A 19,044-nucleotide genomic window follows, 5' to 3' on the forward strand; every position below is an offset into this window, starting at 1 on the left:
GCTGGAGTGGTCTATCTGAGCCACAATGTCTCAGGACTATAGTGATGGGAGTGAGGGTGGATTCCAGAGAAACTTGGGTAACAGATCCACAGGATTTGATGTAGCAGGTAAAGAGGGGCGTGCAGGTGACTCTCCAGTGTGGATTCTCTGATGTGCAAAGTGTGTGCTCTGCCTGAAGACCCTTCTGCTTCTCTTATGGTTGTGGGGTCTCTCTCCCGTGTGCACTCTTTTGTGCTGATTGAGGTGTCCGATTTGGATGAAGGTTTTCCTGCATTCCTTGCATTCATACGGTTTCTTTCCAGAGTGAATCCTCTGATGGACGCTAAGGGACTGCCGATGGCTGAAGGCTTTGCCGCACGCACTACATTCGTAAGGTTTCTCCCCAGTGTGACTTCTGCGATGACAGATGAGGGACGACTTTGTCTTGAAGGCCTTCCCACATTCAATACATTCGTAGGGCCTTTGGCCAGTGTGAAGCCTCTGGTGCTGAGTGCAGGAGGAGTTGTCGCCAAAGGCCTTCCCACATTCCATGCACTTATAGGGTTTCTCTCCCGTGTGAACTCGCTGGTGTTGAATAAGGTGTGTGGTCTGGCTGAAGGCCTTCCCGCACTCCTTACACTCATAGGGTTTCTCTCCTGTGTGAGTTTTCTGATGCTGTGCCAAGTGAGCCTTCTGGGTGAAAGCTTTGCTGCAGACCTTACAAGCATAGGGCTTCTCTCCGGTATGAATTCTCTGATGGGTGGCCAGCTGGGAACTGATGCTAAAGGACTTACCACATTCCCCACATTCGAAGGGCTTCTCACCAGTATGAATCCTCAGATGGCTAGCAAGGTGTATATTCTGCCTAAAGGCTTTCCCACATTCTTTACATTTAAAAGGCTTCTCTCCAGAATGCACCCTTTGGTGCTGAGTGAGTGAGGCATGATGGCTAAAGGCTTTTCTACACACCTCACATTCGTACGGTTTCTCTCCTGTGTGAATTCTCTGATGGACAGTCAGGGATGAGCCATACCTAAAGGCTTTGTCACACACATCACACTTGTAGGGCTTCTCTCCAGTATGAATTCTCCTGTGCTGATTGAGTCCGATGTGATCACTGAAGGCTTTCCCACAGTCAATGCAGTCAAAGGGTTTCTCCCCGGTGTGATAATACCTCCAGTGACGGATAAGGGATGTGTTCTGTATGAAGGCTTTCCCACATTCCATACATTCGTAGGGCTTCTTGCCGGTGTGACATCTCTGATGTCGGGCAAAGGATGAGCCGTCACTGAAGGCCTTTCCACATTCCTTACATTTATAGGGCTTCTCTCCAGTATGAATTCTCTGATGCACAGTGAGGGATGAGCTCTGGGTAAAGGTTTTCTTACATTCATTACATTTGAAAAGTTTTTTTCCTGCATAGATCCCTGCATGTTTTATTACCACTGAACTTGGGGGGAAAGTTTTCTTAACTGAATCACAGCGGTGAACTCTCTCTTCTGAAATGTCCAAGTGGAACCATCTTCCAGATTTGTTATACGGACACTCTCTTTCCTTAGAGAGGGTTTTGTTGTGAGTGACTGCCTCCTGCCTGAATTGTGTCTTCTGACCTGCCAGCTTCCTTTCAAACAGACCCTCAGAATCCCAGCTTCCTCTGAAAGTGGAACTCTCTAGGTTAGTGTTTGAAGTTCTGTCCGTTACCACTTCAGCAAATGAATCCTGCTTCGGAAATAACTCCTGGGTCTCATGTATAGACTGCTGGCCTGAAAGATATCAAGAAAATAAACAAGAGACAAACATTTCTTTTATCATAGGCTGGGAGAAAAGGAATCTACTAAAAGGAAAACCGTGAAGAAACTCACTAATTGGTGAATTAAACCCTAATTAAACCACATAAACTGTGCACCTCTAAAACATGTGAACATGCAGTCTACAATGTATGTAAGACGACCCCAGACTGGATTCATACAGGAACCCAGAGAGGTGAATAGAAAAAAAGATAAATGTATGTGGAATCAGTCACACATCAGAAGCATCAGGAGTCGGAAAAATGTTCTGTAATCACATCACCTAAAAATACAGTCTATGACAGTCATTCTCTTCACCCTTTCTCACCCCTGGCTACGCAGCTTTGATGCCAGGGCAGTCATCATGTCACCAAAGTTGTTCCAAGAAGTACACCAAACACAAAAGGACAGTGTATTCTATGACGTTCATTAAGAGTCCTGAAAGCCCAATCACTCCCCTACAACCAGAAATGGTGTTTCTGTCAACTGTATCTTATTTGACTGATTTCAACAGAACCTACAGTGCCAACTGATGGCTAAAGTTCAGCGGTCACATAGAAATCATTTTTACACTGACCTGCTTGCTTCTGCAAGCCTGACAAAATCCTCACTTCTTCTCTGGCCATTTAAGTAATGGAATTTCTCATTCTGGAAAGACTGTTTCTATAAAAATAGTGAGTGCTGATATTATATTTAATTATATCATACACACCACTGATCGGGTATATGGCTTACCTCAGACTACAAGCTTGCAGGGAGGAATGATTATGTCTGAAATCCCTTTGCTAAATCACTTAGCATGTACCAAAAACTTGTGCAAGTAGAGCTATATCACAATAAATGTACAGAGATAAAAGTGGTGTTGGGGAGAGAGATGATGCAGAGAGCCAGATGTTTGGGAAAAGATGATCTTTAAAAAAGGAAAATAAAGTATTTTTTTTTAATGGCATCTGAACACTGAAAGCTTTCCTTCTTAGGTCAATAACAAGACAAAGATACCTGGGAAGTTCCAGCCAGAGCAATTAGAAATAGAAATAAAAGGCATCCAAATTAGAAAGGAAAAAAAAAACTGTACTTGCTGATGACATCATCCCATATATAGAAAACCCTAAACAATCCACAAGAAAGGTATTAGAGCTAATACATCAAGTCATCAAAACTGCAGTATACAAGATCAACACACAAAAATCAGCTGTATTTCCATACACTAGGAATGAACAATCTGAAAAGGAAATTATGAAAATAATTCCATGAAAAATAGCAGTGAAGGAATAAATTGAGGAAAAAAGTTACCTTAAAGGGTGCAAGACTGTACACTGAAAACTACAAACACTGCTTAATAAAATTAAGAGCCAGATAAATGGAAAGACATCCTGTGTTCATGGATAGAAAGACTTAATAATGTATTCATGGAGAGAAACAAGGAAGAATTAAATAAGCAACAGAAACAAGACCAAACAAATTTGTTGTACAGTACAAATGGGAGTAATATATCTATTAACAGAAACAAAAAACCATGAATGAAACAAAAATCAAAGCTAAAGCTTCTATAAATGAAGCTACCAATCTAAAATACTGGATAGCAAGAAACACCACATGCAACCTTTCAAGCCACAGGAAATTGGGGGAAAAAATATCACATTTATAAAACAGGATTTACATTCATGCTATATACAGGCAAGGAAATATGACCCAGCAGAAATGTGGGCAATGGGCATGAAGACATCACTAACAGAGTATAAACCCTGAATGGATTTAAACACATGTATTCACAACCTCACAAGTAGTCTGCAAAATAAAAATTAAACAAAACTCAATTTTCACCCCACAGCTTGGAAAATATTAAAAAAAAAACCCAAAATACTATTAGTGAAGATGTATGGAAACAGGTATTCTCATATATTGTTTACCAATGATGTTACAGCCTGTTATTATGTTCATGAAACTTAAAAGACATGTATACTTTGATCATGCAAAGAGATATGAACAAACTGGACCACAGTTTATTACAGGTGAAAACCAGAAAAAACCTAAAGGTTCAAATATCCTCAACAGTAAATTAGTTAAGTAAATTATGGTATTTCCATATATTGTAATACTAGAAAGCCACTTAGGTGAAGTTTCTGTCTACTTTCTAAGGATACAAATAGAAGGAGAAATCATAAAAGTAGTAATATATTAGACTATATAAAATTTTAGAAAATTTTATGTACAATTTAAAAAATTCTAGTGAAAAGAAAAATACTTATTACCATATGTAAAAGATAGTTTGAAACAATACATTAAAAAATTAATGTTCACATTAAAAAAACCCCACTGGGACTGGACTGGCAGTGCAGTGGTTAAGACTCTGCACTTCCACTGCAGGGGGCATGGGTTTGATCCCTGGTTGGGGAACTAAGATGCCACATGCTGTGCAGCACAGCCAAAAAAGGAAAAAAAACCCCAAAAAACAAAAAAATAGGGACTTCCCTGGTGGTCCAGTAGTAAAGAATCCGCCTTCCAATGCAGGGCATGTGGGTTTAAACCCTGGTCAGGGAACTAAATCCCACATGCTGCGTGGTCATAACTACTGGGCCCGTGCACCTCAACTAGAGAGCCCGTGTGCTGCAAACTGCAGAGCCCACATGCTCTGGAGCCCATGCACCACAGTCAGAGAGAGAAAACCCACACGCCACAACTAGAGATAAGCCCGCGCACTGCAATGAAAGATCCTGCATGCCACAACTAAGACTGGACACAGCCAAATATTAAAAAAAAATCAAAAACAAAAAAAATTTAAGACACAAATAGAGAAATGGATATAAATGAGGGACATTTTACAAAAGGATAAAGACAATAACAAAATTTGAGGAAAGTATTCAACTCATTTTCATAATAAAAAAATAACCTTAGGCTATAATCTTTCACCAAATAATAAGCTAAACATTTTCACCAAACTACCCAATGCTATGATGATGCAATTAAACCCATACATCTAGTCATCTGACCATTGCTAGAGTCACTAGAACAGAAAACTCTCAGAGCTCAGCAGATTTTCACTTCCAGGGATACAGCCATCCCCAAAATGTACAGCCTTCACTAACATAAAGGTGCCTATTATATTTTTAACACCAAGAAATGTGACGCAACCTAATTGAGCAGTGGCACACGGAACATGGAACTCACGTGAAAACACTGGTACGCAGGACAGAACGCAAACTCTATTTCTACCATGTAAAACAACATATGTGTTCATCAGGGCTTGAAGGGCCTAAAGTTGTCAACATATTGTGATTACGGGTTATGATTTTCTATTCCTTTCCCAGACAGGTGACAGGATTACACTTTCTGAAAACCATTATTTTCAAAAGAAGTTTCTTTTCCTTCCTTGTGTATCGAAGAAACGGCCCTCCACCCGCGTCTTCTTGCAATCCATCTGCCCACCCTCTCCAACCCAGACAAGGATTCTCTGGGGGGAACCCTGTCCTTTGCCTCTTTAAGGCCATGTCGGGAATTTCACAAGCTCTGGTTTATGCAAGTCATCCATGCACATGTCATATTTGATGTAAATATTTGATGGCTGAGGACAGAAGTGTAAATTCCCTCGTTCTCCAATTGCCTGCCAATGTCAAGCCAAGTGGCTCCCTCCTTCAATTTGTGGTTCTTACAGGAATGGATGCATCACGAAGTGAGTGGCCATGTGACCACGAACATCAGACCTTTGGAAGACAGCTCCAGAAACCCTCGGGGTCTGGAAGAGATCATTTAAGGAACCAAGTGGCTGATCCATGTCTGAGTGGCCAAGGACAGGAGCAGAGCTACAGGGAAGAATTATCAACCAAGAGAAGGTGGGGGGGGCAAGGAGGAGGGGAGGAAGGAGGAGGGGGGAGGAGGGGAGGAGAAGGGAGAGGGGGAGGGGGAGGGGAAGGGAGGGGGAGGGGAGGGGAGGAGGGGAGGGGAGGGGAGGAGGGGAGGGGGGGAGGGGAGGGGAGGGGGGGAGGGGGGGAGGGGAGGGGAGGGGAGGGGGAGGGGAGGGGAGGAGGGGAGGGGAGGGGGGGAGGGGAGGGGGAGGGGAGGGGAGGAGGGGAGAGGAGGGGGGAGGGGAGGGGAGGAGGGGAGGGGAGGGGGGGAGGGGAGGAGGGGAGGAGGGGAGGAGGGGAGGAGGGGGAGGGGAGGAGGGGAGGAGAGGGGGAGGAGAGGGGAGGGGGAGGGGAGGGGAGGGGGAGGGGGGAGAGGGAGGGGGAGGGGGAGGGGGAGGGGGAGGGGAGGGGAGGGGAGGGGAGGGGAGGGGAGGGGAGGGGAGGGGAGGGGAGGGGAGGGGGAGGGGAGGGGAGGGGAGGGGAGGAGGAGGAGGAGAGAACAATGTAATTTTCAAAGCTCGGATCTCAATCTTCTTTCCAGACCCGAGGACGTGGTGGGCTTTCTCTGTACGTTAGGGAGCACCTGGCCTCTTTGGTGAGAACTACACTCTGGCCTGCAGTGGCATTTCCACCCCAGGCCTCCCGCGCTCACCTGGGGACGGGCCTCTTGCCAGCTCTCCTTTCACCACCCAGGGTTTCTTCCCAAGGTCCAGCAAAGAGACCAAGTCTGGCTCAGACACACAATGTCCTGCACATGGGAAAAGACAGGGGTTTCAGTCATACCCTTGGCATTCTTAAATGGACAACCAATTCCTTGGCTTTGAAGGAAGAGCGCTTTATTACCAGAAGGACCAGGAAGAAAAGTGAAGAGTATTTTAAGGATATTGAAGTTGATGCTTCAAGTATGACAGAGATACTAACTCTCAACTCTACAAACGTCACACTCTTAAGAACTGCGAGTAAAAATTCAACCCAGTGCTTTGGAAGACAACCCTGCCACCCCCCCACCCCCCACCCCCACATACAATTCCAAACTGAGGAACGAAAATGGGGGCTCCTGAAGTTTCAGATTTCGGAGAGGAACATCCTTACCTACTGCCCCCAGATTGTGGTCCTCCCACACAACATTCTTACAGAAACTCTTCCGAGTTGGGTCTGGCTGCTGGGAGACGTCTACGGCCATGTTCGTGATGGTCACCAAGCCCTGAAATGGTACAAACACGTTTCTCATCAAACCATGCTCGTGAACCCACGATGGCTCTGTGGGGTGGGCTGCATCCACATGCTGTGATGTACCAAGAATTTTCACTAGGTTCTGAGTGATGCCGGTCACATGACGACTGAGCTAGCTATGTCGTATATGTTTAGGGGGAAAGAAAAGAAAAATAGGGGAAACTGTTTGTGCCATGGAGAATCTATAATTTCTTGGAGGCGAATGAAGGTACAGAGAGTATGGATTTTCTGAAGTTCATGGAGGCTTCCTGACGTTCAACACACGTTGTTCAATTAAGTCTGCAGAGGGTTTTTCTCTCATATGAAATCTCTGATGAAAAGGAAGGGTTGAGATCCTATTCAAAGTCTTCTCACATCCATTACAAGTCGAACATTTCTGATTTAAACAGACTTGTTTACGACTTGCTGTGACCCAGTGTTCCCCCTTGTGTGTATCAAGACTGCAGGTACTCTCTCTTCTGGGGGGACACTCTGTCGGTATGCAGCCCTGGATTCCAACGGAAACTTCTCCCACACTTACTGCAGACAAGATCGCTTTCCTAAGGAAGGGTTTCTTTGTGAAGGACACAAGGAAGCTCCTGGGAGTCATCAGCACTGCCTCTGTAAGTACCTTACTAGGAATCTTGCCAAGTCTGCCTCATGCAACTTATCTGTAAGCGTGTCTCCCCCTCCATTTACACCCTGACTCACCAGATGCCTCTCCAACACAGCACTGTAACCCCAGTCTTCCCCTAGAACGGAGCACTCCAGACTGTAGGTTGTGGGCCTCTCCATTAGCACCGCCTGGGATGACTTTTCTTCACAGAAGCTCTTCTTTGAAGATAACTCCTTGGTCTTTGGCAGAGCCCGTGAGTCTAAAAGATATTTTTAAGAAGGTAAATATCTCTTCGATTATACACCAGTATGAAGAAATCTTCCAAAATGTAATCAGATGGGAAGAAATCCTCAAAAAAAGTATACTGTTTCGAAAGCTGTTTTATATGACCAACTGGCCTTCCATTCCCAAATTTGTGTAGCTTTAACCCTAAAGGACACAATGTGAGTTTTCACACCTAAAGGTTGACCAAGTAGTGCATGTTATGGTTTTAGCAGGAGACTGGAGAAAGAGATCGAAGTGCAGGAGGTGAGAGAGCTCACAGAGATTTAAATCTAAGATAAAATGTGGCCAAAATAGACAAAGAGGGGCAGAGCCTATTGAAGGAAACGCTATATGATCCTTATCTCAGCGCTATTATGGAAGTCTCACTTTGACTCTTTCTCCATTTTATTTAGCAAAAATTTCTTCTTTTTTTTTTTTAAAAACTAACGTCTCCTTTTTTTTTTTTTTGATTACAATGCTAACTAACCAATGTTCAGATTCTGGCCTTAAAAGTACAAGTCTTCAAAATCAACTACAGTCTCAGCAACAGAAGAAGGGTCAACAGAAGGGGAAAAAACAGTTCTGTCTCAGAAAACTAGCTCAGAGAATGTGATTTAGTACCATGATAAATGGAAAACTTTTCCCCAAAACGCCATTCCAGTTCTTCTGGGCCATACGATGACCCATGTGAGTCGTCAGAGTTTGTAAACTGTCCTGTTGATACAAACTTTTCTGCCGAAGTACGGTTTGAACAAAGAGGTCTTACAAGATTCTCAATTCTTTAGAAATGGTAGTCATTTCCTATTACAGGAACCTCCAAAAGAAATCTGTAATTCTGATTCCTTGTCTTACTTGGTTAACTTGCTATTCCAGAAATAGTGTTGTGGTTGAAATCTCTGTACTCCCAAGTGGTATAAATATGATGATATCTGCATCACAATATCTGCAGGAACATACCATCAAATCAGAATCAGTGTCCTTTCCTTCTGAGAGCCAGTCGCCCACCTGTGTGCAGCCTGTTTGCACGGGGGAAGTCCGCCTGGACCCCAGACGGATCACGGCTCAACACAAATCCTCTCCTGGACTACCAATGTCTTTCTTCTCGTTCTCACCTTTCTGCTCAAGGCTCTACTCTTGTACCTTGTTTCCCTGGCTTGAAACCGGGAATAACTTTTTTCTTCCCTTTTAGGGAATAACTTTTTTCTTCCTCTGTGTCCTTCAATCATATGTAGGACAGTACTTTCTACTGCACTTAAGTGTATAGAAATGTCTTATCGCCCCTACGGGATGGTTAGTTTTCTAACAGCTTACGCTCATCTTCCCAGCCAGCACCTGGTGGGCTCACTCAAAGCTGACGTGCAGTAACAATCAGTTAAAAGAAGTCTGTAAATGAAAGTCATTTCATCAAAGAGAAATAAGATAGTAAAACCTACATCAGAATCAGCCGAAGATTTTTAAAGAAAGTGACGACTGTGTAAGTGTGAAAAGCAAAAGGGTAAGACGGGTGCTGGGAAAACATGAGATCCAGAGGACAGGACAAGAGTTACAAGAATTGTAACACGACTTCCCTGGTGGTCCAGGGGTTAGGACCCTGCCTTCCACTGCAGGGGGGAGCGCGTTTGATCCCTGGTTGGGGAACTAAGATCCCAGAGGCTGCGTGGCGTGGCCACAAAAACAAACAAACAAAAAAGTTACACTTGGTGGGGGGGGAAGCAGAGGTGGAGAGAAGAGATGGGGAGAAGGAGAATTTGCAAAGCCCAGGCCTAGATTTTCCCTCCAGGCCAGAGGCTCAAGGCTGCTGATGATCCCAGGTGTCTGAAGGCGCAGAGCTGCGACTGCCATGGCCTCACCCCACCTGGGTCTCCCACGCTCACCTGGACACCCGCCTCTTGTCAACGTTCTCTTCGCCGCCCAGGGCTCCTTCCTCTGTTCCAGTGAAGAGATCATTTTGGGCTTAGAAACACAAAGTCCTAAATATGTAAGAAGAAACGGGACGTGGTCATGCTGTGGGTCTGTCCTTGGCTTGAAGGAAGAGGACGGTGCAGGGTGTGGTGATGAGGAGGGAGGGGGGGCTTTTACCCAGCGAGACCAGGCTCCTGTAGTTTTCCAGCATCACACTCCTGTACAGACTCCTCTGAGCAGAGTCCAGCCACTCCCACTCCTCTGGGGAGAACTCTACAGCCACATCCCCAAATGTCACCAAGCTCTGAAACGACAAAAGCACATTCTTGCTGGACCAGTGCTCAGGCCCTGCCCCCCAAATGCACACGTCGAAGCCCCAACCCCCCATACCCAGAAGGTGACTGTATTTGGAGACGGGGCCTTCAAAGAGGTGACTAAAAGTTAAATGAAGTCACACGGTTGGGCCCTGATCCAATCTGACTGGTATTCTTGTTAAGAGGAGGAAGAAATCAGGGATGGGTGAGCGCAGAGGGAGGACCATGTGACAACAGAGCGAAAGGACGACTGTCTACAAGTCAACGAGAGGCCTCAGGGGAAACCAACTCCGCTCACCCCTTGGTCTTAAACTTCTGTCCTCCAGAACGGTATACTGTTTGTTGTTTTAGCTGCCCAGCCTGTGGTGTTCTCCTTATGGCAGTCCTTGCAAGTTAATATAGGGGCCTAAGGGTTACCCCCTCTTCATTTTAGGTAGGAGATTATACATGTAAGGGAAAATACCCAGTGATGTGGAAATCTAGTTAATTACTGGACAGCGGGCCTCATTACACTGTAAACTTCAGAGAAAAGAGAAAAATAGAGAGCCTCTACCCTCGGAGAACTGGCAATTTTGTGCTGGTGACAGGAGGTACACACAAGAGAAATATGTGACATCAATTAGAAACAATAAACAATGGAGGCTAAATTGTTCCACGCACAACAGGCACCAGAGCGTTTTTTACCATGAGGACAGTCAAGTGCCCTGGATCAGCACAAGAATGGGGAAACAGGAGACACTGCTTTGGGAAAGATCCCCAGTGTTCTCATCACTTCTTGCAAGTAATGATAAATTCTTCTTTCTCCCGGGGAAAAAAAAAAAAAAAAGAATGGGGAAATAAACCTGGAGGTGAACATCACATGACTAAACCCCAAACTGTGTTCTAAGGATTTCTATTTGCTTTTAGTGTTCATCACATGTTGAATGTTCATTTAAAACAAACTAACCGAATTCTTTTTTTCTGAAATAAAGATGAGTGTATAATTAGAATGAAAAATACGATAAAGCTTTTCATTAATAAGATGCCTTTGAGAATCAAGGTGTATTGTACACCACAGGGAATACAACCAACATTTTATAATAGTTATAAGTGGAGTATAACCTTTAAAAATTGTGAATCACTATGTTGTCAACTACACCACAATTACAAAAAAAGAATCAAGGTGCCATCTCAGAGAAGCGGGCAAGTATCGAGGAGGCATTGCAAGCCCGTTTACGACTGGGTCTGCTACTCATGCACTGCTGGTGGAATTTTATGTGGCATAATTTTATGATTTCAGTGTACAATGCTGATACATCCTAATGTATTTTGAACATTTATTCAATTCAAACTCTGACCCCCAGAATCTGAGGCTAACAGAAGGTATATTTAAATATCTGGCAGCCTTGGGATTTTCAAAAGCATAGACTCAAATCAGGAAGCAAAAAAATCCAACTACCCCGAAGGCTGAATTAAGGACTCTGTCCACTCACCAGCTCTGAAACCTCGGCTAGTTACTTAACCCCTCTACGTCTCAGTTGCCCATGTTTAAAAGGGAAACATCAATAAAACCAACCTCACAGACCGTGCCATGGGTTAAAAAGGATAGCACAAGCACAGCGCTCAGAATGTGAGGTGCCTTGTAAACACCAAATGAGCGTTCGCTCTGCCGACTTTGACCCGCGGCTCAACCTTTCCATTTAAATTCTACCAGCAACGAAAGCGCCTTGGAGATTTGTTATCTGTTGAATAATATATAATACTATCACACGTTCTTTAACTTGCACCAACTTTGAAGATTTTTAACTGAACTGTGTAAAGGGTTCTGTGAGTGGTATCTTGCTTTGTGTGGAGATGGTGAAGTCCCGATGCAGGGCTCTCCTAAGCGGGAGACGCCAAGGCCCCACAAAACACGGAAAACACCTGGTAACACTTGCGGGAAACAGCCGGGAACTGCTTAGTCAGCCTTGAGCAAAGACGTGCTCAAATGCAGGCCAGCTCACAGCAGCAAGTCCTCAAGTGAGTGCACCCAGCCTCAAAGGCAGAGGAACGGATTTGCTGGCTGAGTGGCTGGCAGAAGAGCTTACCTCGCTAGGCAGGCTTGGCTCTCGTTCCCCGGGTTGTTCACCCTGATCTGTCACTGACCTGCATTTTGCACCTGCGGTTCCTTAAATGCCTTCAAGTTTTGAAAACTGCGCGAGACTCAGCAGTGGAAATATTTAGGTATATGAAAACCCAAACATTTCGAAACATATGCTAAGTGACATAAACCAGAGAGAAGGACAAAAACTGCATGATCGATCTCACCTATATGTGGAATCTAAAATAGTCCCAACTCTTAGAAATAGAGAGTAGAATGGTGGCTTCCAGGGGCTAGTGGAGGGGGAAATGGGGATGATCAAAGAGTACAAAGTTTCAGTAATGCAGGATGAGTAAGTTCTGGAGTTCTAATGTACAGCACAGTGCCTATAGCTAAAAATACTGCACTGTATTCTTTTCTTTTTTGGCCACACCCCATGGCTTGTGGGATCTTAGTTCCCCAACCAGGGATTGAACCCGGGCCGTCAGCAGTGAAAGCACGGAGTCCTAACCACTGGACCAGCAGGGAATTCCCTGCACTGCATTCTTAAAGTCAGCCAAGAAGGTAGGTCTTATGCTAAATGCTTTCACTGCCAAAAAAGTAAGAATACTAAAGAGGGAAGGGAGGAAACTTTGGGAACTGATAGATAAGTCTATGGCCTTGATGGGGGTGCTGGTTTCATGAGTATATATTTATCCTCAAACTCAGCGAGTTGTACATATTAAAAATGTGCAGCTTTCTATGTGTCAATCTTGCCTCAACAAAGTGGTTTAAAAACAAACAAAACATTTCAATGCAGATTTTTTTTTTTTTGGCAAACATTTTCAATTGCGTTCAAAGACACAGGTGCTGAGACAGAGGCTACTTTTCTGCTTCTTTTCTGACCCAATTCTAAAAGATGGGATTTTGGGACTTCCCTGGTGGTCCAGTGGGTAAGACTCCGTGCTCCCAATGCAGGGGCCCAGGTTCAATTCCACATGCATGCTACAACTAAGAGTTCGCATGCCGCAACATAGATCCCACGTGCAGCAACTGAGACCTGGCACAGCATGAATGAATGAATGAATGAATGAATGATGGGTTTTTGCAGGTTCCAATCTTACAATTCTAACTGCCTGATCCTTGGCTGGGAAGTCTTGTACTTAAATTTTTCAGATATTCAAATAGCTTTCTGATATTCCTTACTAAATGAAACAAAATATATACATTATATGTAGTATATAAATTGTATACAAATTACAGTACCTTTTAAAATATCTTCACAGGATCTTTACAGTAACTTTATAAGTCTGTTGGAGCCAGAGAAAATGCTGCCTATTTTTCTAGCATTTGTTACTGCTTTGCTATTGGTAAAACTGGAATTTGGGGGCCCTTAAAGAGAAGAATACAAGTTCAAATATTTTCTTATACTTGGCAACTGGGTTTTTTTGGTTTTGATTTTTCTTCTTAATAAGAAACATCCCCTTCCCCATCTCTCCAATCTCATATTCCAGAGGGACCCCAAAGTAACAGTATGTGCATATCCTTTTAAGACATTTTCCCAGTTTATACAGATTGCTCCTTATATACAGAATCAATGACTTTTGTTAGCTCTTTGTCTGAATGTTTGTGTCCCCCTAAACTTCCTATGTTGACATCCTAATGCCCTGTGTGATGGTATTTGGAGGTGGGGGCCTCTGGGAGGCCCACCCTCATGAATGGGATTAGTGTCCTTACAGATGAGGCCCCAGAGACCTCCCCAGCCCCTTCCACCATGTGAGGACACAGCGAGAATGTGCAGGTCCTGGTCTTATTCCTGTTGCCATCATACATACGTGCAGACTTTCAAGTGGGTTTCACAGGGTCATACTACACCATGGAGGAAACATACAGGTACAGAATCTGTACTGATAATATGAAATTGATCTGGTGCTTTAACTCTCAAACATAATAAAGACGAGATAAACTTTAAAAACAAATAAAAACCAAAAAACAACCTTATCCTTACAGAAAAATACTTTGTGTTAACATTTTACAGGAAAAAAACGAGTAAAAAGTATTTTACAGGAGGGACTTCTCTGGTGGTCCAGAGGTTAGGACTCCATGCTCCCAATGCAGGGGACCCGGGTTCGATCCCTGGTCAGGGAATTAGATCTCACGTGCCGCAACTAAAGATCACACGCACTGCAACTAAAGATCACACGCACCGCAACTAAGACCTGGTGCAGCCAAACAAATGAATAAAAATTAAAACAAACAAACTAGTTCAAAAAAAAAAGTATTTTACAGAAAAAAAATGCATCAAAGGGATTTTTTTTGGTTCAATTCAATTCAGTTAATTTTTAAAATACACAAATGAAAATTCTGTAATAATTTTTTTGAGGGGGGTAAAGTTTACTTTTTTTTAAAGTAAAAAAGTAAAATCTAGAATTCTAGCTTTTGAGACCCTACTGCTGTTCCATCCACATATAATTTTTAAAGTATTTTGCTTTCATGTAACTTTGGTAAACTTTAATCCACAGGAATGAAAAACTTCTGGGAATATACTCATAGAAAGTAATCAGAGATAATGCACATTTTCAGGTATAAAAAGTATCATTGTAATGCTATATTAAATAGTGAAACATTGGCTCCAGGAGAACTTTAAGACTACATTCACACATTCATCCACCACCTATTTTCCATATCAGGCGCTGGGGCAAAAGAATCCAAAATCCCTGCCTGTGTCAAATGTACTTTGTGGTACAAGAGAATCAGACAAGAGAAAACCAGATAAACTAAGTATATAGTATATTGAAAAGTGCTAAGAGTCTTAAAAAGTAAAGCAAGGAAGAGGGATGTGAGGAATTTGGGTGGGAGGCTCTGAAATTTTAGACACAGTGATCAGGAAAACGAGAAGGCAACTTTTGAGAAAGTAAAGTGAGTGATGGGGGAGTGTGGTAGCACACGTCAGAGTTCAGGGGGCCGGGTCACTCGGGGCCCTGTCAGTCACATTAAGGAGCTGGCCTTCATTTGGGAAAGCCATTGAGCAGAGAGTGGCAGAACAGACTCCTCTGGCTGCTGCATTGGGAAGCGACCATGGGGAGCATGAGTAGAAGGGGCCAACAGCAAGATAATGAGGACCGACGCGGTGGTGGCAGTGGTGATAACTGTCAGATTCTGGGTACAACATGAAAACAGTGTTGACGGGATTTGCAAATGGACCAAACGTGGGAGGTGAGGGCAAGAGAGGAGACAAGAATGACAGCAGAGCTTCTGACCTGAGTAACTCAGAGCATGAAACTGCCACAGAGACAGAGGCAATTGTCGGGGGGAACCCCAGGAACCTGGGTCTGGATGTGTTAGGTTTGTGTTACCTATTCGACATTCATGTGGAGGAGTCCAGTTGGACACAGAGGCCTGGAGCTCAGAGGAGAGATTTGGGCTGGAAAGGCAGATTGGGAGAAGTCAGTGCTTGGCTGGTCTGTGCAGACAAGAATGGGCTGACCTCCCCAAGGAAAGTGCTGCAGACAGACAAGAAGAGAGAGCCAAGTACAGAGCCCAGAGGCACAGGGACAGCTGTAGGTCAGGAGGGTGAGGAGGAACCAGCAGTGAAAGCTGAGAAGTCAGGAAGGTGGGAGGGCCAGGGCGAGCTCTTTCAGGGGGTGGCAGTTACCTGTTTTTGTAAGTAAAATTTTATTGGAACGCAACCCCACCCAATCACTTACATATTTTCTGTGGCTGCTTTAGCTCTACAAGGCAGAGGGAAGTAGCTGCAGCAGAGACCTCACAGCCTGCAAAGCCTAAAATATTTACTACCTGGCCCTTTACAGTGAAAGCCTGCCAACCCCTGAACTATTTCAAACGCCAATGGTCGTCAAGTGCCAAAGATAATCAAGAAAGACGAAGAACTGAGCACTGCCTTTGGTAATGTGGATGGAGATCACTGGTAATCTATGCAGTCTGGGCAACTGGAACCCAGCTCATACGTTTATGAGCTGGCGATCACATATTTAGGAGACACAGCTGACAGAAACAAAGAATTTATTAGCATTCTAAGAAGGAACGCAATCAAGTGAGGAAAAGACAGCCTTCCATATTGCACCAGGGCTGCCCTTTCCTCTTCTGTCTGCCAAACCTCTCCTCTCCCTTCAAAACATGGGGCTCAGAAATCACATCCTTACTCTTCCCCGACAGGCAGCTAGGAGCCAAGAGTTCCTCCCGCCCACTCTCACAGTACCTGGTCCTAAAACTCACACTCAGAACCTTGTATGCTTCCATGACTTTCCACCCACAGGCTGTGAGCTCCTTGGGAGCAGGGGCTGGGGCTTAGCCATATGTCTCTCCAGGGGCTGGCACAAAGAGAGTACCAAGCACACCAGGTACAACACAAGGGGCTGTCCTGTTTGTGCTAAGGAGTACCTTTCTGCTCCGTCAGAGTCCCTCTGAGAAAAGCTGCACAGGGAGGGGCTGAATCGTTTCTTCAATGAAGAATGAACTCTGAGTGGGATGAAGAGGAAGCAGGGAGGGAGGCCCTGGGCTGTCCCTGTAGCCCGTCACTCACCAGAATGTGAGGAAATGGGAACCAGCTCCCATGACAGGTCTCTTAGATTGAAAACTTTTGAAAGAAAATAAACATTATTAAGTCCTGAAAAGCAAGCTTGCATTTCAGAGAGGAGAGAGGAAATGCCAACTCACCTGGGAGGTGGCTTGCCGTTCAATTCCTGTCCCTGCCGCCTCCTGCTTGTGTCTCCTCACCTGGACAAAGGCCGTGTCCCTGGAAGGCAGAGCTGGGGGAAGAGAGAGAAGTAGCTACAGGCCAGATCTACACCACGCTCCCTTCCTGCTGAGTCTTAAACGACAGCTGTAAATCTGAAACGGATTCAACAAGTGGAGCGTCAAATGCTCGAGCATGAGTAGGATGGGACCAGTTTTGAAGGGTCACCTGGGATGTGGTCGCTACTCTACTAGGGGCTGTCACGGGTAGGGGGGGCGTGTCTTCTCTCTAGGAGCCCTGAAACAGGGAGGTGGCCGGTTAGAGTGATCCTGTACCGCGGACTGATGCTCTCGGGTTGAATTTCCAGTCCTTTGGATGCCCCCATCCAACAGCCCCGGAGTCCAGGGACGCCATTCACCAGCACTTGGGCCCCAAGAAGCCTCCTGTCCCAGACTCCACCCTCCCCTCACCCTGAGGGGATGAATTCGTCCCCGTCCACCCGCCGGGCCACCTGTCACGCTCACCTCTATTCTCAGGCCCCGTGGTCGCCGCTCCCCGCTGGCCCCTGGATGTGAGGCCACGCCTTGCGCGCGGCCTTCCCCGGGCAGGGCAAGGGAAAGCAACCGGGGTCCCCGCGCTCCGGCCGCGGCCCGCTCCGGGCTTTGTGCGGGGGACGCCTCGCTGCGGTGGGGATCCCAGGCCGCGGGCCCGCGCGCTCGCCGTCCCCCGCATGTCACCACCGTGCGCGCACACGCCCCCGGGGTCGCGAAAACACACCCAGCCCGCCCGGGCACGCCGGGCACCCAGCCGGCCCCGCCCGGCCGGCCGCCGAGCCCACCACCCTGCCTGGCCAGCTGGAACCCAGGTGGCGGGCCGCCGCCGGAAGTGAGCGCGTCCGCCAGCCGCGGCGCCCTCTGGGAAACGGAGTCCCGGCCGGCGTCCCGGCGGCGCCAAGAGGAGAGAGGGCGTGGAGGAGAGGGCCCGTCTGGGCCTACACAGCGTCCGTCGACTCGGCCCCAAGTCAGCGGCTCCTGGCCCTTCCGGACCGCGGCTGCCCAGGTGGTTGTCCACATAGTAACCGAGTCTGGCCGGAAGTACAGGCCGCGCCGCTAGACAGGACAGCGCCCCAAGGGCTTCTGGGAGTCGCTCCCGGCTTGGAGCGCGCAGGAGCAGTTGCAAGCCGGGGCGGGGCTTATGGCGAGGGGCGGGGCCTCGGGGGACGTTGATGATGTCTCTGGGCGGGGCAGGTGGTGTGGTCCTTGGAGTTCGTTTCTCCCGGTTGTCAGCCAACAAAACTGGGGGATGTGCGGTGGGGGAAGGGCAGGGTCCAGAATGTGATTGTGATGGTGTGTGTGTGAGCACAGCGTGTCTTCGTGTGTCCGGTCTGCATCCCACCTTTCACCTCAGGTGGGTCCCCTCTGCTGATACAGGGGCCTCCCCCACCTCCCACACCCATCCTCCAAATGCCAGGCTTCAGGGACCAGCAGGAATGAGCAGTCTTCCCCCAAACTTTCCCCTGGGCTGGCTCCTTTTTGTCATTAGCCTCTCATCTCCTGGTAGAGGGCTGCGCAGCCCCGCAAATGCCACCAACCACTTGTCAATGAAAATAATCAATAAATATATAATAAAAATAGAAAAGAGTTTTATTTGCGCCAAACTGAGGACTATAGTCCAGAAGACAGCCTCCCAGATTATTCTGAGAAATTTCTCCGGAGAAGCATGGTTTTCAGCACAGTGTTATATACTGTCAGAGCAAAGAACATTAAATAAGTCAGAGGTACATTTCTTCAAGGTTTCAAAACCAAAACCAAACTAAACAAAAACAGACCAGCGCGTATACAGCGAGTATACAGAGAGTCAGTATGGCCTTGGCACCTGGGAAGGGAGTCTTATTGAGGGAGGACCAGCATTGGCATCCCAGGAAGGGAGGCATTTAACCTTTCTTTTTAACACATTCTTTACTTCTGGTCAGTGTGCCCTTTTCTTCAATAATTAAAGCAGATGTACAATGCATGTTTGACAGGCCACAAACAGGCTATTTTAGTTAACATAAAATTCAAATTAACTCATGTAAAATGCAGAATGACTTCCCCATACCTTTTAAAATCCCCTTCATAACGTTCATCATTATCTGAGTTAGCTGATGCTTTTATTCATTTACATGTTTAGGGCTGGTCTTGTCAGAGTCGTTCAGAGCTTTTTAATTTATTTTATTGATTTATTATTTATTAATTTATTTTAATAAAATAAATTTTATTTATTTATATTATTTATTTGTTTTATTGAAGTATACTTGTAAATACTTGATTTACAATGTTGTGTTAGATTCCAGATTTTAGTAGGAAGGCTTTCAGCTTTTCATCATTGAGTATTATCTTGCCTGTGGGTTTGTCA

The 19,044-nt window shown here is 45.7% G+C and overlaps 1 protein-coding gene across 1 annotated transcript; it reads right to left on the bottom strand.

Moving 5' to 3' along the window:
• Positions 1 to 7: 7 nt before the first annotated feature.
• On the bottom strand, positions 8 to 17,723 carry ZFP28 (ZFP28 zinc finger protein; the record flags this gene model as incomplete). Its single annotated transcript, XM_082861955.1, has 8 exons — positions 8 to 1,742; positions 6,261 to 6,356; positions 6,701 to 6,812; positions 7,532 to 7,695; positions 9,575 to 9,670; positions 9,780 to 9,906; positions 16,632 to 16,723; positions 17,162 to 17,723. The coding sequence occupies 8 exons, from the start codon at positions 17,721 to 17,723 to the stop codon at positions 37 to 39; spliced, it is 2,955 nt and encodes a 984-aa protein (XP_082718081.1). The 3' UTR covers positions 8 to 36.
• Positions 17,724 to 19,044: the final 1,321 nt, after the last annotated feature.

The sequence above is a fragment of the Leucopleurus acutus genome (genome assembly GCF_964270905.1).
Source record: "Leucopleurus acutus genome assembly, chromosome: 20".
NCBI lineage: Eukaryota > Metazoa > Chordata > Mammalia > Artiodactyla > Delphinidae > Leucopleurus > Leucopleurus acutus.